Source organism: Stegodyphus dumicola, chromosome 9 (assembly GCF_044657685.1).
Source record: "Stegodyphus dumicola isolate Sdum_Otavi_A_Nest chromosome 9, ASM4465768v1".
Lineage (NCBI taxonomy): Eukaryota > Metazoa > Arthropoda > Arachnida > Araneae > Eresidae > Stegodyphus > Stegodyphus dumicola.
Window position 1 is genome coordinate 39,836,316 of NC_140776.1, and position 25,542 is coordinate 39,861,857.

General features: G+C 32.7%; 1 protein-coding gene across 2 annotated transcripts in view; it reads left to right on the top strand.

Annotated features, from left to right (window-relative positions):
- The first annotated feature begins 416 nt into the window (after nucleotides 1-416).
- Syt14 (Synaptotagmin 14) overlaps nucleotides 417-25,542 on the top strand; it is an 88,536-nt gene continuing 63,410 nt past the window's right edge. The window contains exons 1-2 of one of the 2 annotated variants that reach the window (XM_035353401.2): nucleotides 417-557; nucleotides 20,446-20,613. In XM_035353401.2, coding sequence (XP_035209292.2) covers nucleotides 539-557; nucleotides 20,446-20,613 — 187 coding nt within the window. In that variant the 5' untranslated portion in view covers nucleotides 417-538. Of the gene's footprint in view, nucleotides 558-15,878; nucleotides 16,009-20,445; nucleotides 20,614-25,542 lie in introns of those variants that run through there. The other variant, XM_035353402.2, reaches the window with a different exon arrangement.

The window sequence follows — 25,542 nt, forward strand, 5'->3', positions numbered from 1 at the left end:
AGAAGGTTTGATAAGAATAAAAATTATCTTAAAGAACAGTGAATAAAATAATAATAATAAAGAGAAAATGAAAAGATTTCTATCACGGAATATGATATAAAGTTTCATACATTCTGTAGTTTGAGCAAAATCTACTCCTAAAAATAAAATTCGCTTCTAAAAATAAAATTTACGATTCTCAGAATTGCAATTGTATAAGAGTATTTTCTAATATAAATTCATTCCAATCATGAATATCTATTATTTACTAGTAAAAATTTATATATACTGCTTTATTCAAAAGTCACATGCTTGTTGCAAGGCTGAAAATGACGTGATTTCCGAGTAACAGCCAATGAGCGAAGACATAAAATCACATGATATTTCAATCGGTCCTCAAATTTGATTTCACTTATTTGCGTCTCTTAATAAAGTGCTCAACAAATACGCATGGGAGAATCTCAAGTGATACCTGCATTTAAATGCCTTATTTCTCTTAGTGTCTCATTTTTTCTTGACCAATACCCCTTGAGAAATGGGCAGATATTTCTCCTAAAATATGGATGAGATAGATGATGGTGAGTTTGCTTCCTATTTCAAATTCTATATGTTAATCCATTTGTCAGAGTGAGGGGAACGAAAATTTTAAAGGCTTTTATCTCTACAAGATTACGTAATTATTAATAGTAATTAATTAATTATTTTACTTGTTTATTAGTATCAATTAATTATTTTACTTGTTTATTAGTATCAATTAATTATTTTACTTGTTTATTAGTATCAATTAATTATTTATACTTGTTACAAATTATGTGCATTTGTGTCATTTCTATATGTTTTAGAACTTCTCTCCTTTTTTTAAAACACTATTACCCGATCGGGAGTAACACCCAGTAAACCCCCGATTCTTTAATAAATCGAAAAATACTTTAAATTAAAATAATCATCCAGCATACCCACGTTTTGCCCAGCGTTCAACTCTTCTTTTCAATCCTCAATGATCTGTCTTGAATATTTTTTTTTTTTTTTTTTTTTTTTCTAATGTGCTAATATTGATGTTAACTTCTTAAGCACACGGAGAGACCTAAACTTTTTGACTGCTTAGTGATCTCTCTCAGATTGTTTTACTTTCTCATTTTACTCTTAGAATACTCTTATAAGACATTTTCTCCCTCCTTCCAGCAGGCTTTTGTGGTGTAACGGTAAAACACTCGGCACGTATTTTTATGTCGTATTCCAATGTTATTGTCGTATTCGAAATTTGAATTTTCGGAGGGTACTATCAACACAGTAATGTCAAAATTACCACTGCGAAACTTTTCTTATTTTTAATTTTGCTATTTAAAAATTGAATTGAATTTGAAAATCATATATATCCAGTTACACCGAGTTACTTAAGTACAATACATAATTTTCATTTAATTGCATATGTAATATTATGTTATTAATGATGAAAGTTTAATAAATTACCAGTTAAAAACACAAAAATAAGTAGACGAAGATCAGTTTCGAGCAAAAAAATGATCTTCAGTTTCTGTACGCTTTATTACACCGCGATATCGTTATAAAGATTTCTGTCTTTTCGAATAGCAGCTATCTTGCATAAAGATGCAGCACCGTTATGCCGGAGTGCCTTTATGAAGGCGTTCCTCAATACTTTAGGTATGGTCATATTTCTAACATTTATCGTTTTACATAAGTCACAGCAAATATGTGGCACTACAAATCTATGAATGCGTAATCGCAAGAGATTTGTCAACTTACGGGTAGCTTTCCCTTCATCTGATGTTTTCATGAACTGAACTGTACAAATACAGAGAGCAGTGTTAGTTTGCTACATTCCTACTTGTATAGTTGCTATTTATTTATTTATTATTAGAAACCCTTTTTACTAAAACCCAGAACTTCCACAGTGATTATTGTATCATTAAATACAGTTGCTGTATCATTAAATAGTTTTTTTAGAGTAATGTTTTAAGAAGTCTTCAGAACGATACGTGCCTCTTTTCAGAATACAGGGAATATTTGCTTCCTCTGACGAAAGCAAATATCACGTGACGAATCTGAAGGGGGTAAATGTCGTGCAGAAAAGGTTTTACAGGCGTATTTTTTCCTATCTTTCACAAATTTTTGCTCACTTGGCTTGTTTATCTTGTTAGGTTTGTAGAGTCATTAGGATTTTTTTAGAGGCAGAAAAGATGAAAAATAGCTAACGCCTTCGCCGGGAATCGAAACACGGACCTCTGGAATACCGGTCCAGCGTGTAGAACCACTACACCACGAAGGACGCTAGGAAAGTGGGAGAAATACCTTAAATACTCCCCTTTTTAAAGGACTACTAGGGTTTAAGGGACCTAGTCGCCCAATCCTGGGTGCGGAGAATCATCATCCACAACCCTTTTAGCTCGGGCGCCACTGTAGAGACATTAGGATTTTTTGGAAGCCAAGAGAGATGAAAAATTAGCAACCGCCTTCGCCGGGAATCGAACCACGCACCTCTGGATACCGGACCAGCGTGCTACCGTTACACCACGAAGGACGCTAGGAAAGCGGGAGAAATACCTTATAGGTTTTTAAAGTTAATTAGTGCTCATTTATCATAAAGAATATAACACTTACTTTTGGATATTACTGATGGTGTCTATAAAAAGACTTTAAGCTGCCTTTATTTTCGCAGTCATTTGTCACAGACATATATTTACAATTACGAAAAGTTACAAAAATGTTTTAAAGGACTCAAATATTCAAGTTTTTGTATTTAGTTTGCTATTTTTAGTAGAATTTATAATTAAATTTGTTTTATATTCCCGTGCACCAGACTTATTTTAAGCGTAAGCTACATCGGAAAAGTCAAAATACAGGAACACGCGCATTTAACATTTAATAAATATATATCTCGTAATTCTACTCTTTTGTTTCCCAGAAATCTCGAAAAAAACGGAAATTACCAGAAGCTTCTCGTGATTTAAAAGCTTTAAAAAGCCTAAGAAAAACATTTCAGCTCAGTTGTTTAGATAACTGTTGTTCTTGGCTGTAGCGACTTCGCGGTGAGATAAGATTAGCTTTTTCGGCGCTTTGAATTGTGTTCTATTTAATGTCTTAATCACATTATGTTTCGGCTACGCGGGACTTGACATCGAAAGGCACAATTCTCAGGACCCGCACAATTCCAGGAAACACACGTACCTAGGTTACCATTCTCACTTTAATACAAAGACTTGAACACCAAACAGTAATCGATTATCGCTCAAATCGGGATCACGTGATCCTTCAGAAGCAGAACTTTTGTCTGATAGGTTGTCTCTACCTGGGACCCGAGACATTTTCGGTGAGGTTTGAAAAAATCCCGCGTAGCCGCAACATTGCTTCCGTAGCTAGGGGGGGCTCTTTTTTCTAGGAATCCTCTCGTTAAAAACCAGTACTGCCAGAATCTCGTTTCTCAGAAAAGACCCGTCCAGCAGGGACTGTAGACGGGACTTTAAAAGAGTTTAAAACGTTAAAAGAGGTGTGATAACCTCTTTTAACATTTCAGTAGTTTAAAATATAACTACTGTATGGTATTGTGCTATTGTACAAATACCCGTGACGAAAAATTTCAGCATTTGGTTTTTATTTCTTTTGATAAGAATAAATTTTATTAACTTTTATCATACTTGTGCGTTCAATTCATTACGAACCTGTACGCATGCAACAATATTAAAAAAAAAAAAAAAAAATCAGTTTTGTAATTACGGTCTTTTCATTCATCTAGTTCTATTTAGTAAAAATTTATACTCGTTATATATATATATATATATATATATATATATATATATATATATATATATATATATAAAAAAAAAAAAAAAAAAAAAAAAAAAGCTCTTGACCTCTCATACGACGAAAATTGACAGAGATAATTATTTTTAAATTTTTGGAATCTTTAAAGATATTTTAGTGTTAGAAACCACTATTAAGCTTATTGCTCTCCTTGGGGATATGATTCAAATTTGATTTCGTTTCTTCATTTAATATCATTCAGCGAAATCCTTAAAATTTACTAATAGGTAGCATTCTTTAATTTATAATTTTGTTCATTTTCATCCCGAAAGCGCTTTCATAAAATAATTTATAATTTTTCAAATGCTAAAAATGCATTAATCATGTTTTATAACTTTCGATTACATGTTTTATAACTTTACGATCTTATATCTAACAGGCATACATACAGAAGTGTTTTTTCATTTTTTATGTATGCAAATAATTTTGTAGGTTGGCTGTGTACCAAGACATAAAGCCGGCCGCTGTTTTCTAAAATATGAACTGTGAACAAAATATCCTTTTTTGAAAAGAAAAAAAAAAAAATTAAGATCAGATTTTACGCAATTTTTCACAATGATCTGCATATCATTTTCTTCACAATGAAATCTGCATATCATTGCTTGTCGCTTAAACCTACGTTTCTCAAACTGTGGTCCCGAAGGCCTGCCCTTGTGTTACTTCTAGATTCGGAAAAATGTCTTGTTTTCGTAAACAAAATTAACGAGGTTTTACATCATTTCTTGCTCATGACACATGACTAAGTGCACTGAGTCTCAAATTCAGATATATTCTCAAAATTAAATGAACTAAACATCTCTCTACACAGAGCAATTTTTTTCTCTGTTCTCGGTACTTTTGAGAAATTGAAGGGGTTTGAGAGGAAACTTGATTTATGGAATATTTGTTTGAAATAGAGAAATCTTTCAGCATTTCCAAACTTATAATCTTTTTATTAGAAATTTGCATCGTTACTGAAAAAGCATTGTACAATGATATATGTTTGTATCTCCAACTCTGAGGTTACAATTTGAAATTTATTTTCCAAGTGGTAAATATAACGAATTTTCATGGGTTCTTGATACTTTCTGTTGCTATTTTGAAAAAAAAAAAAAAAAAAAAAGTTGTTATTGAATGGAGAGCAGTGCCTGTAATAACACTGAATTTAAAATGAAATTCCAAACAGCAGATAGGGTTATTTACTGGACCTCATTAATAGTGAAAACAGTTAGCAGTGAGTGTGTTATTTGTTTAAGATATGCAAAGAGGAATTTAACAGCACCGATTTCTGCATTACCAGAATATCGAGTAAGAGATGTATACACTTTTGAAATTATCCGGTTTAATATGGTTGAATCTGGGTATTTAAAAGGAAAAGCGAAAGCTTGGATTTGCATATATACTTGTGCAGTGTATAGAGTTGCACATTTTGAGCTATTTTCTTACTTTCTATTGAGAGCTTTCTTCAGACTTTACGGCGGTTTATAGCCTTCAGATGCTAACCTTCCGTAGGTTATTGTGAGAACGGAAGTGCTTTTGTGGGCTCATAATATTGTTTAAAACTCGTTCATTGGAATGTCATTGCTAAATACAACTTAATTAGAAAAATTTGATGGTATTCAACCTCTAACTGCTTCTTTGTCGAACAGTTTTTGGGAACGATTAGTTGGCATGATGAAGCAAATTCTTAACCCTTTGAGGGGCGGTATATAAAATAATTTAAACTGTGGTAAAATTTTGCATGAACTATAACTTATGGACCCTAAGGACACAAAATTGAGACTTAAAAAAATTCTAGAGCGAAATCCTGAATTTTGAGAGCCGGTATATATTTTATACCGGCGCCCCTCTAGGACATTTTTTTCCAGGTAGTTGCCAACTGTTAATCTTTGTTTTTTTAAATTAATTTTGGGTACTTTTGATGTGCGTCTGTAGTGATGAGTGCTTGAATATAGTTATGTAAGTCTAAAGACAAAATTTTCTTAAATTTCCGCAGAAGATTAAAATTTTAAAAATAAAATTTATGTTTTTATGCACTTTGATGATGCAACCCAGCTGAACATACATATGGGTAAAAAGCTCTTCAACTTGATTTAAATTCAATATTATTTTATAAAAAAAATTTAGCAAATATAACACTGCATGTGTAAATCGTATCATGCTGTAACTGAACTAGTATAATATTACAAACAGATGTAACTCAGCCGAAAATTAAAAAAAATTGAAAAATGAAGCACTACGACCGACTCAGCTGAGAAAGTATGTTGCATTTTTGAAGTTGTATTTTATGCTTTAGATAATATGTGAAAAAAACCATGCTTCATACTCTGATACGAAGAATTGCCCCCCCCCCTCCACGCACACACACTTTAGATCACGGAGGACCGTAAGGGTCCCTTTTTTATTTTTTATAAATATAGGTTGTAATATATCTTTTTGTTCAGGAAGAAACACCGTTAAACAATTTTATTATTTGATACACCTCAAAGCTCTTATTCTGATTTTCAACCCCTTTGGCTTCATAGGGGATCCTTTTCAACTTTTGGATAAATTTTAGTTTGCATCTAAAACGGGGCTTAGAAATATTTTTCCTCCTTTCACCAACTGTGAAAATTTATTTCCGAAACAACCTATTTGTATCAACCAAAGCTCAAATTTCTCTTGTGTTCTCTAGTCTTTCATCTGAAATTAACAAAGAATTAAAAAGAATTTCCCTAAAGAATAAAAGCATGCTTTCAAATCAGCAGTTTTTGTGATTACACTATGAGATGGACCTTAAGTACATTTCTATTTTAAGGGAGCTTTCCCTTTGTGTGATCTTATCACACTTCACAATGGGAAGAAGGACTGGCTCCCGAAAGACAAATTGGTTGTCAATCACCTCTTTTCATTTTCTTACATTCTAGGATTTTGGAAAACAGGAAGCAACAGGTGTCTTTTGGGGGCTAGCATGCCACGTTTAACCCCCACGATTGTGTGAAGTTTTGATCCCAGACGGCAATTTTGAAATCGATGAGTCTTTCTCTTGGAAAAGAGATAAGTGCTGAAATAAAAATTTTAGCTAAACACAGACGAATGAAACTTGAGCTGAGTACACAAAGAGTAAATGAAACTAATATACTTGTATTCAGTCCTAGCGCAGAGTCAGAAAACTCCCCATTCCTCCATGAACATAATATTTAATCCTAAACGACTTATAAGTTAATCATGAAATATTATTACATCATAAACTGTTATAATAATAAATTCTGTCACGTCACAGAGTAGAAAAGGAGAAGACTGGTGCTGCCATCTATTGGCGTGGTACCCTCAGTGTGGGCTATATACCGGTTTTAAAATCGTATAAATAATCTGCTGTTAATTATCACTTCTGACTGAAATGAAGTAAATATATAAGATTCAGCATGTGTACGTCATATATTTGCAGATTTTGAATTTTTTCTTTCCCTCCAATAGAATTTATCAATCTTCCAACATGATACCTTGGAACGACGTATATTAATTTCATAACTGTAAAATATTGAGCATTCATAGGGTGATGTTGCCAATTAGAATCGAAAGAAAATACTAGACACTTACGATTATAGCTTTTGGTGTAGAAAAATTAGCATTTTTTCGGAGGTTAAAAAATTGACAAACAACCGGTATATATTATATACCGGTGCCCTTCAAAGGGTTTTAAGAAGAGTTTTGAGAAATTTTCCACTCTCATTTAAAGAAATGACAGCGGTATTGTGTGATGCAGAATCTGTGATTAATTCTCTACTTGCACATGTTTCAGAATAAGATTCTGAACTTATTCGTTTGTCTAACTCATTTTTACAAGATTTTCGAAAAACTGGCATTCTTGATTTGGATGATGTTGACGAATATTCCTTCCAGACACTGAAATACCATCAACAACTAATCACTCATATATGAAGAAGATTTAAATTTGAATGTAATCTCCCTTATTGTTCCCCTACGGCATGTATCTTTTCCTTTTAATTTTAAAAATCTGCGTTTTTTTTTCAAAAGTTCTACTCTTTAGAATTTTCATTAGGTTAAGTTTTCCCCCAAAACTTATGGTGGTAGAATGTTGTATTTCAGATGTTGTGTACTAAACATTAAGTAAGTAAAATTAAATGCATACTTTCATTTAATTTTACTTACTTAATGATTTTCGGCCACTAATAATTATTGTTTGTCCAAATGGGCTTTGTTCCCTGAAAGACTATTGTTTTTGTTTTGCGCTTTTGCGTTGAATCACTATAAATGTCCGTTTGACTTTTCAAACTGTTACCACTAAATGTTAGAGTCCTGCATTATATTTGAAGAAATTAAATAATGAAAAATCTGCATAAATGTATGTATATTTCTCGCATTGTGATAAAACAACGGTACATAGAACCATCGAATTTTGAATGACGTAATCTCCTAAATATGGGCATGTGGAAGACCAAATTTGAAATTTGGAATTTGTTTTATTATCGATTTCAAATTTTTAAAACTTTAGCGAATTTTTGATTAACAAACACAAGGATTTCAAAGCAAGCAATGGCAACACTCTACGGGAAAACAACAACAACAACAAAACACCTTTTTACCTCCAGCGGGAACTGTGTATCGGAAATTCTAAAGATACGCTCATTTTAAAATTATTTTGCGACATTGCTATTGAACTGAATTTATGGTTTAAGTGCAAAGAACATGATATTCAATAAATAAAGGTAACACACAAAACGTTAAAAAAACGCCCCTTTAGACGTAATTTAAAATCTGAAACCTTTCAGATTTTTTTTTTTTTAGTTTTGTTTCTTCGAAATGGTGACCAAAATAACTTTTAGAATGAGCTAAAATATGTGCGTGTAGTAGCCTTATTAAATAACCTTTCTTATTTAAGTGAGCAATGTTTTATCTACGATCCAAACCCATTTCCAGGCATGGAAGATTCCTTCGAGTGTATTTATTAGTCTTCAGAGCCCGTGATACCTGATAACGTAACAGTTTATTTGACGCTTAAGCGAAGATTTTCCTCAATATCTAACCTAGATTTCTCTTTTGTTACATACTGCAATTAAAACAAAAATTCTCAAGCAGGAGGGAGTTTTATAGTTTCGTGTGAGAGGGAATGTAATCAGCCTGCCTCCTCTTGTCTCCTGTTGTACCACTAAAAATAATCCAAATAAGTGTATGCGTGTTTGTTGAGTTGGGAAAGGCGTGAGAGAGGGAATGAGCTTCTTACAGCAATGAATAGAGGGGAGTAAGGAGTAAAACAAGTTGAGAACTACTGATAAAAGGTTCTACTCAGAAAGGGAAATATTCTTTCAACAGGCATTGTATTTCCTGTATTTCCGGAAAGAATAAACTCTATAATATTGTAAAATAATTCTTGAAAATCACGGGACTTTCGTTCATTCAAAAAAAAAAAAAAAAAAAAGAGCTGGAACCCATCTCTCCGATATGGGAACGTTCTCTTCATTTCAGGGATTTCATCTGCTTTCCAAGTTCCAAGTGTTCTACACGCCGTGATTATTGTGACAACGTGTTCCGGCTGTCATTAGTTTCATGCCTGGACTGGCGCTTCAAGTAGAGGAATGCATGACTGTCGGTCCAAAAGACAGCACTGAAAGTGCAGGGAAATTGTGACCGTTTGTCACGTGAGTAGCAAAGACATCTGATAAGTTAAGGCCTATCCTTAACTTATCAGATGTCTTATCAGAAGCAGAGGATTTAGTGAAGTCCATAAAAGGTGGTCTCATAAATACAATTCGTTGGTCACGTGATGAGCTTCCACAGAATTGAAAGTTTCTCCAATAATGCCTACATTCAGATGCTTCATTTATTATATACAACAACACTGACCTACTGAGCAACTTCCGACTTAAATTAGCCTAAAGGCAACAAACGGAATATGTTACTCACAGGTAAAACCATTTACTATTTGCTGGCCACAACCTTAGGTCAGGGCCAAAACAGATCAGTCGGGCATTGATATTCAGAGTCAAAATTTCAAAGTTTACATTTGTACAAAATACAGAGTTGTTTGTGTATATTGCATACGTTGAAGAAATACATCTGAAGTTATTATATTAAGATTTACCAGAATAGTTAACACAGTAATTGACAGCCACCTATAGTAACAAACATGGTAACCATAAATGCAAAACTTTTAAAGTAGAAAATCATAGTTAAATAAATGTCAGACATATATAATAGAAAAACACAGGTAAATGAACAATAAGGATCAACAACCTGTTCAGAATCTGGCCGCTATAGAAATAAAGGAGTTACACAAGTATATAGCCATGAAAGTACCACAATCATTGTACCTGTACATTGTGTCAATACTCTCTGCAGCTGAAGAATACCTGTGCGGCTAGTCAAAAGTTTTTCTAGCCAAGGCCAGTATTGCTTCCAGCGGTCTGTGTAAAAGAGTTTGCTTGAATACTGGACAATCAGACATAATGTTCAGGATTGTTTAGAACGCAAAGACCACTGCCAGTGCCAAAGGCCATTCGTGAACCACCTGTAAATATAGAAATTTTTGCTTGACTTTGAGGAGTATTTTTAATATGAATTGAATGTCGTAAGTTAAAGTGAAGTTGCAACCCGCTTGCAAGTGAAGTTTGTAACTCGCTATTCAAAATCGTCTGGATAAAATGCAAAACTCCAGAGGTTTTGCTGTGTACGTAGACGTATAATATTGGCTATGAGTGCCTCTCTCTCTACTTGTAGAAAGAGGGAAGGAATCCCTCTCAAAATCCGAAGTGCCGCAGTTGTTGTTGTTCGATAAATCTTGCTTATCAGAACAAGATGTGATCTCTGTAAGGAATCTAACTGCCGCTTGGTTCCTTTATTAAGATTCGTGTCCCATGCTGATGTTGCATACAATATGATGCGTTGCGTAACTACTTGATACCAAAGTTTAAGGAAATGGGGTGGTACTCCCCACGTTGGTCCTGTTACTTTATGCATAGAATTAAGAATGCGCATTATTTTACCCCTTAAATATTTAATGTGGGGTGTCCAGGATAGTCTATTATTAATGATAAAGCCCAGAAAAGGCAGGTTCTCCACGAATGTAACAGAATAACCATTCAATTTTAGACTCGGATTACGGCGAAATCGATGTCGTCTTCCAATTAAAATTGCCTTGGTTTTGGTTGGAGAAATGGTAATCTTGTGTCTTCTCACCCACTCCTGGAAAATATTTAGTCCAATTTCTGCTCTTGTTTCAATATTATGTCTACTGTTAACAATGATTAAGAAGTCATCAGCATAGGCAATAAGCTTTATGTCTGTATGATCCATAAAGTCAGTGAAGAGTGAGTCGGCTACAAGCAACCACAGCAGGGATCCCAAACAGGAGCCCTGCGGGCATCCCTTAGTAACTCTATGGGTTGTAAAACCTGCTGTTTCTGTAATTTGAACTGCCCTGTCAAAGAGATAGTCCCGAAGAAAGTCAATCAAGTAAACTGGACAATTTAAGTTATCCAGTGCCTGAATAACATCAGGCCACCAGTATGTCATCAGTATAACATCAGTATGTCATCAGTATAACATCAGTATGTCAAAGGCAGCCTGTATGTCAAGCGAAATGATTAAACTATGATTATTATTTCGCCTGTTTGTTTGAATTGTTGTTAGAAGATCATGCAAGGCATGTTACGTAAATTCATTCTTGGTAAAGCCATATTTTTTGTTAGATAGTAGGTTATGTTTAGCGAGGAAGTATTGTAGCCGTCTTAAAATTACCTTCTCTAGGACTTTTCCAAGAGCTGGTAACAGACAAATATGTCTATAAGATGTTGGCAATGCAGGATCGTTTTCTTTTTTCAAGAACAGTGTTACTTCAGCTGTCTTAGTCCCTTGAGGAAAATGCTTGAGACACCAACAAGCATGAAAGGAAGCTATTAAGAGAGCTGGAACATTATCGAAGATGATTTTAATGATTTGATTATCCCCACCATCAGGTCCAGGTGCTTTGCGAATGTTCAGATTTTTGACTATGAGACTAACTCCACTTTCTGTTGATAGAGGTGAATCTGTCTGCCTTGATATAAAAATATAATTCTAAAAATTACGTCGGGTGTCTGCTTGCTGTGATGTGTCATCGTCTATAGAATCCTCTTCAAAGATTTTGGCCAAAAGGTATTTTGTAATTTCTTGTTGAGTGGAGGCTGCTGGAAAAACCGAAGCTGGAATTGAGTGAGGATGAAAAACTCTATAGTTCGCAATTTTATAGATTGTGCCAAAACGCACTGATACGTTGAGGCAACTTTTCTTTTAAGAGTTTTGTTTTACCTCCAGTATTTTACGTATAAAGTGAGCTTGTTCTTTTATATATTTAACAAAAAGCTGTTGCCGCAGAGGTGAAGTTATCTTCCCCTGAGCTTGTCGTCTTAGGCGTCTTAAGTTGTTGTAACTCTGGTGTCCACCATGCGACCTGTTGATGTGGTTTGAGGTGTTTGAATTTAAAACTGCTTTTACAAGCAATGATAATATCAGCTATGAGACTATTGTACACTTTATCCAAATCAACTTTAGTGAAAGCTGAATCGAATTGATGGCAAAGAGTTTCAACCAAAGGAGCCAATTGATGTATAAATTTATTAATATTGCCTGAAATTATCTTGAATCTGCATTTTGAAAAGCGAGAGACTTGTTTATTAAACGTAAATGTTATTATTTAATGATCACTAGAGCTTACTAAATCATCTCGAACACACCAATTTTGAAAGTATTGATCCAAAGAGTTGCTGCATAAGGTCAGGTCAATCCAACCCTGCGCTCTTGTAGTACGAAAAGTGAGTGAACTGTCATAATTATTAAGAATATGTAAATGATGGGAATATGAAAATTCGATAACAGCAGTTCCTCTCACATTACCATCGAGCGAACCCCATAAAGTATTACTAGCATTAAAATCTCCTGCAACCACTATATGCTGAAAGGAAGTTGATCGTAAGAAATCAAGTTCAAGTAGATTACTATCCAAGTCTTCAGACTGTGGAAAATAAGTCGAGGAGACGAGTAGTGATTCATTTGCAAAGCAGATAAACGCAGAGACCACATACTGTGAAACCACAAAAGACGTCAATTGAGTTGAACCTGTCGTAACAAGTACTGAAGACCTAGAGTGATAGTAATGAGCTTGAAAGCAAGATGGTAGACCCGGAATTGAATAATGAGCTATATAAAGTTCTTGTAAAAACGCAACGTGTATATTGAGTGCTTTAAGAGTCTGAAAAATTAGGTGTGGTGTATTTAATTATGGCAAAGCACACTAGGGCTATCTGCCTAAGGGGAGGGATGCCTTTCGTGGAGGACTTTCTAAGGGAAACTGGCTCGTATACACGTTACACATGGGGAAAACCACGAAAACGCCCATGCAGCCAGCCCGTTCGTGGGATTCGAACCTCGGACCGAACTACCAATGTTCAGCGTCTTTACCGCTCGGCCGCTGGTGGGCTCTAAAAAATTAGAGATGTTGCAACTCAAGAATGTTGTAAGCAGTGGCGTAGCTAGGGTGGGGCAAGGGGGACATCTGTTCCCGGCGCAGCATCCAAGGGGCGCCAAACTGATGCTACAAAATGTTTTAATGAAATGTTTTCCATTCTTCGCACACAGAAAGGGGCGCAAATTCTTCAGTTGTGCCCGGGCGCTGGAAACTCTAGCTACGCCTCTGGATGTAAGTTACATTGTAGAAAATTAAAAGTATTCTCAGTACACAGAATAGTATTAGAAGCGTCAGTTGAAACAAGCTGTAACATATTGAATTCTTTAAGCTTCTTGTTGAATTTTCTTTTTTAGTGCCTCTCGATATGTGGGACAGGTACTAGAACTTGCAGGATGACCTAAATCAAGAGTGGAGCCGCTATGTTGATTTGAGTGTTTACAATTCACACACTGCTCCCGCTCTTGACAAACCCCATTGGCATGTGCACCAGCACACCGAGCACAAACACGAGCAGCCTGACAATTGCAACTAGAGTGTCCCAGACCTTGGCTATTAAAATACCGCTGAATTCGTACGTGGCTGCAAAAGTAACACCTAACAAGGCCTAAATATAAGAAACCAATACCAAGAATCACCTCAGCATATGTTGAGTCCAATTCTACAAGTCTTGTTTTTACTGTCACGACGCGGTTGCGGGGAAAGGGGATGAATTTTAGTCGAATGAGACTCTTTTAAGTTTTGGAAGGCCTGGGCTATTGTTTCTGCTTGAACCTTCGTGAGAACTCCAAATTAGGTTCCTTTATTTGTAAGGCAGTAATCAGGGAATCCGTTTCTTGAATTGCCTGTTTCAATGTTGTCAGATGTTCCCTCATAGTCCGAAATTAAAACACCAACAACGTTTTTCTCGTAGGCTTTACGTAGGCGCATTTGATTTCCCTCCTCAGGGCATAATAAAATATCTGTAGAGAACCGATTCTTAATTTCACTTTGACACTAAATAAAATGCATTGTTATTGAAGAAACAATCATTTTAGCATAAATTTGTGCGATGAGTAATTTGGCTCTGTTACTGCATATCTGCTTGGCATACATCCCAAACCGAAACATTCCACATAGATACATCGTTGATCTGACGCCAACCTTGCGAATCATTATTTATTATACTTTCCTTTAATCACCGCATGTTTATCAACACATGACAATTTGAGTAATGACTCATGTAGAGATGCCTAAACAATTTTTTTATGTTAGTAATTGAATAGTATTGTAAAGGAGTATGGTAACCTTTTATGTTGACATTACGCTTGGCGATGATTACTGATTTAAGTTAAATGCGCTAAAACATTTTGACAATGAAAAATTAACAAAAATTCTTTCCATATACTCAAAATAGATTTTGTTGATGTTACTCATAGACCCAAAGATTAAATTTAGGGCTATTTGAATTAAGAATAACTGATTTGCTATTCACATACACTCAGAACCAGCGCCAGGGCTCGTATGGCAGCACCGGATCGCAGAATTTAGGACACACAGAGACTGCATCAGGCATTAAGATATCTAGCGCCGGCCCTCAATAAGGCTTAATTTTATGTAGGAATTTATTTATTTAGAACACTGATAAGGCTTAAGCATGTGCAAGAAATAGCCATAAGTTTAATAAATAACTAAACTAATAGAATTCAGGATTAATAGTCTCAGTACGCGATAGAAGCAAGATAAAATTTAACAGAACAACTTGTCGTTAGTTGCCAAAATCATAATGTATAGCCAAATATGCATAGTGAACAATAAAGTTATAATAGTTAAATTTGATGATGATAGTCGCGAATTTTAAAAGTTTTCGGATATCGCAAAACAAATGCGAAATTTTCCAATTAACTGATTTTGTAAAGAAATGTGCATAAGCGGTAATAAATGATAAAAGAAGTGTTTCATTGTGATGACTATGCTTCTCAATCATCAATTCATTAATGAATGGCGAAATCTGTAGTATGTTTCTAGATCCAGAAAATACTACTACTCATAGTGAAGAAAGTGACAGATAAGTTACTGAAAACCCAAAATTTTAGATTGACAAGTTAGCCGGAATTCTCGACACAGCAGTTACAAGACCTCAACAATGTAATTGAACAAGAGATTATGTCTATCTACAGAATTAAAGAGAAAGTATTAGCACAAAAAATGAAGCAACTTAAACAACTTGCATTGAAAGAAATGCTTAATAAGGTGTACAAATAAATATTAAGCCTTTTTTTCATAAATCACGATTTCATAATTTCATATTTTTTATTTTATAATTTCTACATGCCATTTTACCAGATTTAAGCTGATGATCTAATATCCGGAAAAATCCCAAATCCGGAATCGTCGAATGCCGCACGAATCAAGGCCAACTAGATAGTTGGCCTTGCTTTGTACTGTATATATGTATATATATATCTATTTGAGTGATGCATATGTGATTACAGACTATTTATGTTTACTGAAAATCAGAAGAAAAATTTATAACTATTCATTATAAACTGCCATTTTTTTTCGAAACGGTGAGAAAATGTGGCTAAAAAAAAAAATGGTGCTGTCCATGTTTTCCCTACGGTACCTCCTGCTAGTTGGATGAGCCACGATTGTTGCGGCTTGTAATGCTATTTATTTACTTCAAATTGGTGCATTGAGAATGGCAATATGTTGGATTTTCAAGGTACCGTTTGTCAATCGAAATGAAAACAAACCTCTTTCTTTTGATTTATATTGATGGAGATTATCATTTAGTGTAAAAATGATTGCAGGTAAATTTTTGTTTTGTGTTTCTACAATTAAATTAAAAAAATATTTTATTGAAATCCTTTTGATTGTAATGGAATGTTCCTTTAGCTGCGTCGGTAAGCGCACATATGTTTGGTTTGAAAGTTGCGTTTTTACTGTCTTGTAAAAATATCTACAGTTAATTACTGGATTATAAATATTGTAATGAAAAATAAAATTCATTTTAGAATAGTATTTTATTATAATATTAATTTTTCATGTTATACTAACTCATTATTATTTATTTGCTGCATAAATTTATCACAATTTATTAGTGTATTTGAAATGCAATCTGGTCCGATTTGAAAACGAGCTATATCTTTATTACTGTTAAAATTAAAATATATGTTTATTACAATTAAAATTAAAGTGCAGTTTTGTGTAACCGACGAACATTTGAATTGATAAAATTTCTGAAATCTATATTTTTAGTTTTTATGGTAAAGCAAAGATTAATGTATATTTACACATTTTTCCAAGTAAAATGCATACTGACCCGGATGTATAACCTGCGGTAGTAGTTTTTAGACGAACATTTTCGTATTGTATCTTCATTAGCATATTTTCCATCCTTGCTTTTTTATTAGGTGTATCAGAGACAGAGCTGAATTTTGTAGAATTCGTGTAGTAAATTTATAAGAAACTATTTTGATCCCGATCTAACGGGAACGAAATCAAAGTTGGATAAAATTACAAGTAATATAAAAAGGTTTGATCCTCACATGATGCAATAATTGGGTCTTGGCTTGTGTTTGACTTCGTTTTCACAGGAGTCAAAAAAATGTGGCAGGGGCATAATGGAAAAGTTACCTTTTTTTTTTTCTGTAAAAAAGATTAATTAAAGTTAAATTTGTTTTTTTGCAAGGAATTTTACAAAAATGTTAAATCTGTACTTTATAATATTTGATCAGGAAAAAGAAATGAAATGCAGTTTTAGATACTTTTTTGGGTACTTAATCATTGTAACGATCCCCAAAATTTAATCTCTAAATCAACCAGGGTTGTTACATGTAGCAAGGTATAAGAACATGAGGGAAAAATACTTCATTTTTTTTTTTGCGTAGCATATTTTAAAAACAATAATTTTTGGAGCATAAAGGTGAAAATAAATGCAGATTCGGCTGATCTGTGGAATATGGTAACTGCTAGTTTGGCGACATTTTGGAGGCGATAAAGGTTACTACCTAGGACTTTGGTTATAATGTGAGAAGTAATCAGTTTTGATTACGCATTATTTTGTGTGAGGGAAATGAGAGATCATGAGATATGTCATGTGACATTAATGGACGAATTACAGTTCTTTAATCGAAAAAGGGGGGAAATCGGGAAATTTTGTATTTAGCTTTATTCTGTGTTGTGTGAAACAGCGTTGGTTAATTTTTGGATCCCATGGCCCTAACTAAAGTGAATTCGAAATGGGTATTTAGTGGTATTAAAAGGGGTAGTAATAAGTGTTTTTTTAAGGTTGTGCGAGATAGAAGTAAAGATGTTTTATTAAGTTATTTATTTTACCTGGTACCTTGCTGTGAACTATAAGTATGATTTTAAAGATCTTGAAACAGGCGCACATACGCTTACTTTGTATTTAGCAGAGGAAATAAGAAAAGTTCATCGGACAAGTAATCAAGATTCTGAAGAAGATTAGGTAAGTTAGTATTTTTAATTATTTGAGGATATTATTTTTATGCGTTGTTCTAAATGTAAGGAGTAAATAAAATAATATGGTATTATTGGAAAATTGTTATTAGCAATGATTTTTATATTTTAAGTAGTGTTTTTGAATTTAATTATATTTTAATTAAATGATAGTTATTTTGTGAATTATATGTTTGTAGGAATTTGGTATACGTTTCAGTGGAAGTAAACGCGCATGGAAATAATTTAAATATTTGACACTAAGTATCTGTAACCATTTGTAATGTTTGAGGTATGAATTCGTTGGTGACGTTTATAATATAATAGATAATTTAGAGGTAAAAGTTTTGGAATATTTTTTTTTTATTTTATACGTGGAAATGTTCATCCTTGGAAAGGGTATATACTTTTTCGCGATCAGGTAATTTCATATATGTGCTTTTTACTGAGTTTAAAGATTCACAAAATTTTTGTGCATTTTCGTGAAATTTTTCTAATTTATGAGAAAAAAGCAGTGTACATGGATATAGTGAAGAGTGTGCGCAATGCCATTTTTGTGCAATTCTGGGATGTTTTTTTAAGTAAAAATAAGTCGACGTGTACATGGTTTAGTGATATTTTAATTAAATGATAGTTATTTTGTGAATTTTATGTTTGTAGGAATTTGGTATACGTTTCAGTTGAAGTAAACGTGTGTGGAAATAATTTAAATATTTGACACTAAGTATTTGCAACCATTTGTAATGTTTGCGGTATGAATTCGTTGGTGACGTTTATAATATAATAGATAATTTAGAGGTGAAAGTTTTTGGATATTTTTTTTATTTTATACGTGGAAATGTTCATCTTAGGAAAGGGTATATACTTTTTCGCGATCAGGTAATTTCATAGTGTACATGGATATAGTTAAGAGTGTGCGCAATGCCATTTTTGTGCAATTCTGGGATGTTTTTTTAAGTAAAAATAAGTCGACGTATACATGGTTTAGTGATATTTTAATTAAATGATAGTTATTTTGTGAATTTTATGTTTGTAGGAATTTGGTATTCGTTTCAGTCGAAGTAAACGTGCATTTAAATATATGACACTAAGTATTTGTAACCATTTGTAATGTTTGCGGTATGAATTCGTTGGTGACGTTTATAATATAATAGATAATTTAGAGGTAAAAGTTTTGGAATATTTTTTTTTTTTATTTTATACGTGGAAATGTTCATCCTTGGAAAGGGTATATACTTTTTCGCGATCAGGTAATTTCATATATGTGCTTTTTACCGAGTTTAAAGATTCACCGAATTTTTTTGCATTTTCGTGCAAATTTTTGTAATTTATGAGAAAATAGCAGTGTAGATGGATAAAGTTAAGAGTGTGTGCAATGCCATTTTTGTGCAATTCTGGGATGTTTTTTTAAGTAAAAATAAGTCGACGTGTAAATGGTTTATGTGTATGTGCTATTCTGAAAACGCGCAAGGAGTGTGCACTTTTTCCCAATTTTGCAGTTAATACTTGTCATAATTAAGCAGTTTTGTTACATAAAATTTTTAGCATAAGTGTAATTCGGCTAGTAGATTGTTGGAAAAAGTGTTCAGTAAATAAAAAGAAAAGAAACATGTCTTTACTTCGTGAAGACAAAATGGCGGCGAAAAAAAAATAGAGGGTTGCTGTAGCTGAGTTGGTCGCCAAATTTTCACAATAAATTTTCGCCAAAAAATCGCCAAGTTACCATAATCCAAAGATCAACCGCAGATTCTTTTATACCTTCATACTTACATAATTAGAAAGAACTTACATTTATTTTTCAGAATTTTATATTGGAATGTCACAGAGTTAGAATATTCAGTCAGGTCATATTTGGTGTATAGATTTAAGCTGAAAATAAATTCGTTATTGCTTATAGATTTACTGCTATTTTTCATGTAAAATACAGTGATATATTGAAAATTAAAATTCAATTCTTTGAAAGGTCCACGATTTTCAATACAGATTTACTTTACAACTTGAAAAATAGCTTGAATTACTTTATCTGATTTTTAAATATTCGTGGCATTTTTTAATAACAGTTTATTTTTGAGATGATAATAAAAACCATAAGCAAATTATTTGAATACTGAATTTTTTCCTGAAGTATGTTTCTTCATTGAAAAAATACTATCTGAAGTTTATGATGCTTCTAAAAGCTCTGTTTTTCAAGAAGACAGAGAGGCAAATAGTATAATTTTTGTTAGCAGATTGAATATTAAAGCAAAAGTATTTTTTTTTCTGCTTAATGCATAGATAAATCAGCCAGTTTTGCATTTTTTTATCTTTCTAGTTTAAAATATTACCCTGATGCATAGAAGGATAATTCTTTGTAGTATATTAACATTTATATAATCGTAACTAGTAAATATTTGACTAATATAATAGATCTAATTTCTTTGAATAGCTTTAAAATGGAGTTTGGGGAGGGGAATCTTCATCATCTACCACATCTGCAAAAACTGATTTCATCAATTTATAACATAGTGTTATGTCTCTGGAACAATTATGAAACAGTTATGTATACATATTTGTGAAATTTCTGAGAAAGGTTTTTATATTTACAAAGTTATGAATTTTAAATATTTCATTATAGGTGTCTCAGTTGTTTGTTAATAATTTAAATTAGATAATTATTATTTATGCTACTATTTAAATTTAAGGCTAATTTTCCTATTGTTATTCAAGTTTTTTTTTTTTTTTTTTTTTTTTTTTTGTGTGGTATTTTTCTTAGAATTATTATTATTATTATTATTATTATTTTATAGTACCCACTGAGGCATCAGCTTTTTTGGGAGCAGTTGGAGCATTTTTGGTAATATTGGTGATCTTCTACTTGTATTTAAGCAAAAAATTATGTTTCACTTCAATCGGAGGCTTTCCTTGCTGTGATAAGCCATTAGTTGAACATAAGGAGCCAGTAACGAAAGATTTAGGTAAACTTATGTGATAATTTGGAATGTGTTGAAATTATTTTGATATGATTTTATTATTGAAACTGAATATCAGCTAGGTAGTTCCTGATGTTTTTATTTATATTTTACAGTTATATGTTTTGCAAGTTTTACTATTACATTGATAATACTTTTATAATTATTGACTGAAACTGTTGGTGAAAAAGGCTGTAATTTTCTTCACACTTTATAATGTGCAGCACTGTTTCTATGGTGAAATAAAATTTGTATTGCTTCTGTATCCTTTTCTGTTTATCTTTGAAACTAATATTTTTTTAATATTAATTGTAATACAAATGATAATAAACATATATTTTGATGAAATAGATAGTTATAGATAATTATTATGTTACCATATTTATATATTAATTAAAAGTTGCTAGACTTTACTAATAAAAATGTTTACAGTATCAAATTGCTTATAATTTATTATTTTGGGATCATCTTGGGAGTCCAGATGCAGCCTTTTTCATCTACTTTGAAATGTAGATACGACTAATGTTTCTTAACATATTTATAACTTCAAACATTTTGAAAGTAAATTATATTTCTTTATTGGTACATATGTATTAATGCAACCACCTTAGCGCAGTTTGGTGATTTTTTACAGATCATAAGCTAAAAATTACTTTTTGGGTGCAAGTTGGTGATTTTCATAAATTTTTAAAAAAATATTTCTGAACTATGTATATGTAACATAAGTTAGCAAACATCATCAACATATCAAAAGAAAACACATCTTTAAAAATTTAAAATAAAAATTATAATTATTAAATAAGATTATACAATGTGTTAAAAAAATAAAAGCACACATTTTTTTTAGAAACCCCATTTTAATTGTTTCATGCTGCTATTCTCATGTGCACAGTGATCTGTTTTTATTTAAAAAATGAGAGCTTTTTCACCAACTTGGCATTGTGTGCCAACTATCTATCAAAGTTATCTCGTTACTGTTCCCGTTAGCTATTTTGTGGCAAAATACTGTATTTCTGTAGGTATTTTAATATGTTTTCTATAATTTCTGGCAGATTCCCCATGCGTTTTTGTAGAATTGAGGTTGAAGGCAAAAAATATTGCAGTTTGTCTGTAAAAGCATTGGAACTTGAAATCTAGCAAAGGAGTGTATTTGAAACTGGCAACATTGCTTAACTATAGGATTGTTATAAGCATATTTGTCTGAAGGATATTTAGGAGAAACTGTGGCAATTTCTACAAAGGTTGTGATAACATGTAAATAGTTGTTTATTAGTACTTAGAAATTTTTAGCTATATTTTTAGCATAAAATTAAAACTTTTCATTTCTACTAGTTTTCATAGTACCATTCCAGTGTATAGACTGTAAAAACTGCCTAACTGTTGTTGATGCCAGAAATAATTCTGGCTAAATATAACTGAAATTAAATGGGTGGCATAAAAGTTTTTGTCTTCCAACATGGCAGAGAAAGTTTCAGTTTTCTTGGGCAAATGTCTTTGCATAAATCAGGGAAATAAGAAACAAAGTGCTATTGAGAATTGCCCAAATGGCATTTATTGCAACATTTAGCACTGCCCTTAGCCACTCTATTGTTTGTGTATGACACATACTTTCAGGGTCTGCAAAATTATAGTTGAGGTTGACAGTAAAATATTCAAGGGTGGAATCTCGCAATTCATCCATCTTATATGCTTTTCAGCAGTCAGTATAAATAATGCTTCATTGTACAATAGTTTCCTTTATGACATTCAATAAGGTTTTTACCTATCAATTTTAATAAACAACAACTAAAAACATTCATAAAGTTTTCTGCACAATCAGCCGAAAACTCAGTATGGCAGAAAAACATGTCTTAGTGTTATTTTTTGAAGTGAAAAGGCTTTTGTCTGCTTCAGTAATCTTGTCACATCTGCTGATTTTTAACTTAGGCTGAACAATTAAAGCAGTCGCAGGCATCACATACATGTAATTGTTCCACTCTACAGTTGTACTGTGTTCATTATCAGCTTCAATAGATGTCATCTCCGGACACTAAAAATAGATGAACTTCATGGCTGTAAAGAAGAGGCATTTTCCATCCTTCGACCCAGTTTTGAGTTCTTAATCCTTTCTACTCATTACAGGATTCTTTCCTGCAGCACCATTTTACTGTTGAGTTATCGGTAAAACACGGTTTCATTTACTAATTCTTAAAGCATTTTCTGCCATGAATGATGTTTTCATTTTGAAAAAATTCTTTTGCAGTCTCTTTGTACTTGGGCAGTCTTCCCCCCCCCCATTGTAAGATCCATAGCATTATCGAAAAAATAATTAAAAAATTAAACTAATATTTCAATGGTGACTTAAAAATTTAAAACTATCTAAATACACGTGCAGTTAAATGGGCATATTTAACATATGATTAAATGAGTGTGCTTGCTAAGTTTGGCACTTTTGCACTTGCTTTCATTGTGATTTTGTACAGTCCCTGTAGTGGAATAGTACCGCTTTCATTATAAGGCTTAAATAATATAATTAGGGCCTTAGTAGTGATTTATGATTAAATAGCATTATATTTTGCAGTTTTAAATGTTTTTCCTCACCCACATTAGGCAGTCATTTTAGTTTACTTGTGGTTTTATCTAACTTACTGCCTTATCTTATCAGGGTTCGTAGCGGTCCTTACAAGTGCTTATAAGTCCTTATATTTGAAAATAAAATATAAAGGCCCTTATAGGTGCTTACTTTTTCTTTAAAGCCCTTATTTTTTGTTTTTAGTGCTTATTTTTTGCTTTTAGTGTTTTTTTTAATGAACGTGCTATTTTTCCCCGTACCAAAGCCGAAACTAAATAAACAACTTTTCTTCCTAATATGGAATGCCAGATGGTGAGTCATACTCCCGGAAATAGCTTTTCCCCCTTGCTCTGCATTAACATAACCTTTGGTGTGCACGAAGAGTAGACAGGTGCCCATCGTTCTTTTGGTCAAAGAATTGCGAAAGCAGTAGAAAAATGCGCTACATTCGGCATTCTTTTCCTCCCACCCAAATACTACACACGTTTGAATTTCTTTTAAGATCTTAAAAAGATTTGCATTTTCGTTCTGCTTGGTCAGTTCATATTCGTGTTTATTATGATCGTTATGCTTATATTATGAACATATGTTTGAATGTTTATAATAATATAGTTGCAGTAACTGCTGAAGTATAGTAAACTTCCAAAAATGCAACACATTGTGTTTTAACACAGATTAGCTTTCTAAGGAATAATATTCGGAATGGCTTAAATAAAGGGAAAGTAATCAAATAGTCAAAATAGTTTCATTTTTTTGGCCAATACATTATACAGTACGAAGGTTGGGAGGTCTCCCCTTTCTCTGCAAAATCTTGAATATTGAAACTGTTACAGTTCACTGCAAAACAAGCAACGGACCTTTTTTGGGGGGGGGGTCACTTTCCAATCTGGATTGAATAGGACTAGAAGTTCTGCGGTCTACCAACCCAAGCGAAGAATGGTTCTATTCCGGAAATTTAACGCCGTCTGTTGAAAATTAGAATGAAAAACACTCCAGTTATTTAGTTCTTTTTTTCTCCCAATACCAACAGTTGTTGATTCCAATTGCGTAATATCACGTAGGGAAGAATTACGGGGCACGTATTGCGCAATAATGTTTGCGATATTTTGCAGAGATAATTAATTTTGATGTTCAGTCCGAGATTTGTTTATGAGCACTTAAAAGAGTTTTACTGTGCTTGCTAAGCGGAATATTTTTTAGTTCGGTTGGTTTATTTTTATATGATGCACATATTGAAATGTCAAAAGTGTTTATTTAGTGGAAAAATCTAAAAAGCGGCCACAGTCTACCCCCCCCCCCCGCTCCTTCAAGTTACGCTCGACTGTCCGAATATTCGCCAATTTCCAAGTATGCGGGTTAGTTAAGATTTTACTGTTAAAGATGACTGTATGAAGCAAATTTCTGTCTTCTGATTTCAGAAATGTACTTCTTTTTTACTTAAATTACTTTGCTTGTAATATCTGTTAAGAGAAAACTGTTATACAATGAAAATTTAGAAAATGTTCAGAATTTAGATTTAAATTATTTAAATATCAATAGGAGTGAAAAAATAAATTGTATTTATTATAATTAGGTTCCAAGCGAATACAATAAATATGCCTTATTATTATTTATTTTCTCTATTTTGAACTGAAATTTCATCATTAAATCTTGTAATATAGTTTAGTTCTTCATAGTTTTTTTTCTCTCATTGTAAACTAGCTCTGTAAATTGAACTATTATTTAAAATTAAAAACAAAAAAAGTAATTATTTTCCATGGTTGAGGTAATGCTTATTCTCTCTTAATAAGTACTTCATTTCTCATATTTTAAATTAGAAGTCTAATTTTTAAGGTTATGCAGTTGTGTATGATGTAATTAGGCAGGTGCTTATTTTTTTAAACTAAAATGTGGCTATGAACCCTGCTTATGCTTTCTTGGATCTCGCCATAGTGTAGAATGAATCTTGAGTCCAAAGTGGACAGCAGTGTATTCTTATGTATAAGAATAAAAGTGAAAACTGAAATTAATTCAATCTAGAGAATAAAAATATAAAAGATTAAATTAAAAAACATTATGTTTTATACATATCTGTTATCAAGTTTTTTAAATGTAAATTTAACAAACAAAATAATATATCTTATCATATTTATTCAAAAATGATGCCCTTCTTTCATTCATGGACAAATTTTAAGAAATAAAAATATAAGTCAATATTTATTTTGCCTTGTAGCATTTCTGAGAAAAAGAGCTTTTTCCAATCTACCTTCAAATTTTCTTTGGAATAGTGGTTCTGTTAGCTGTGACCCAAGGGCAGTTGTTGATGATCATTTGTTACCTGTTTGTTTTCAAGCATATCAGTGACCAGTATAATAGGTGTAATGTCTAAATTGAAATCACTAATT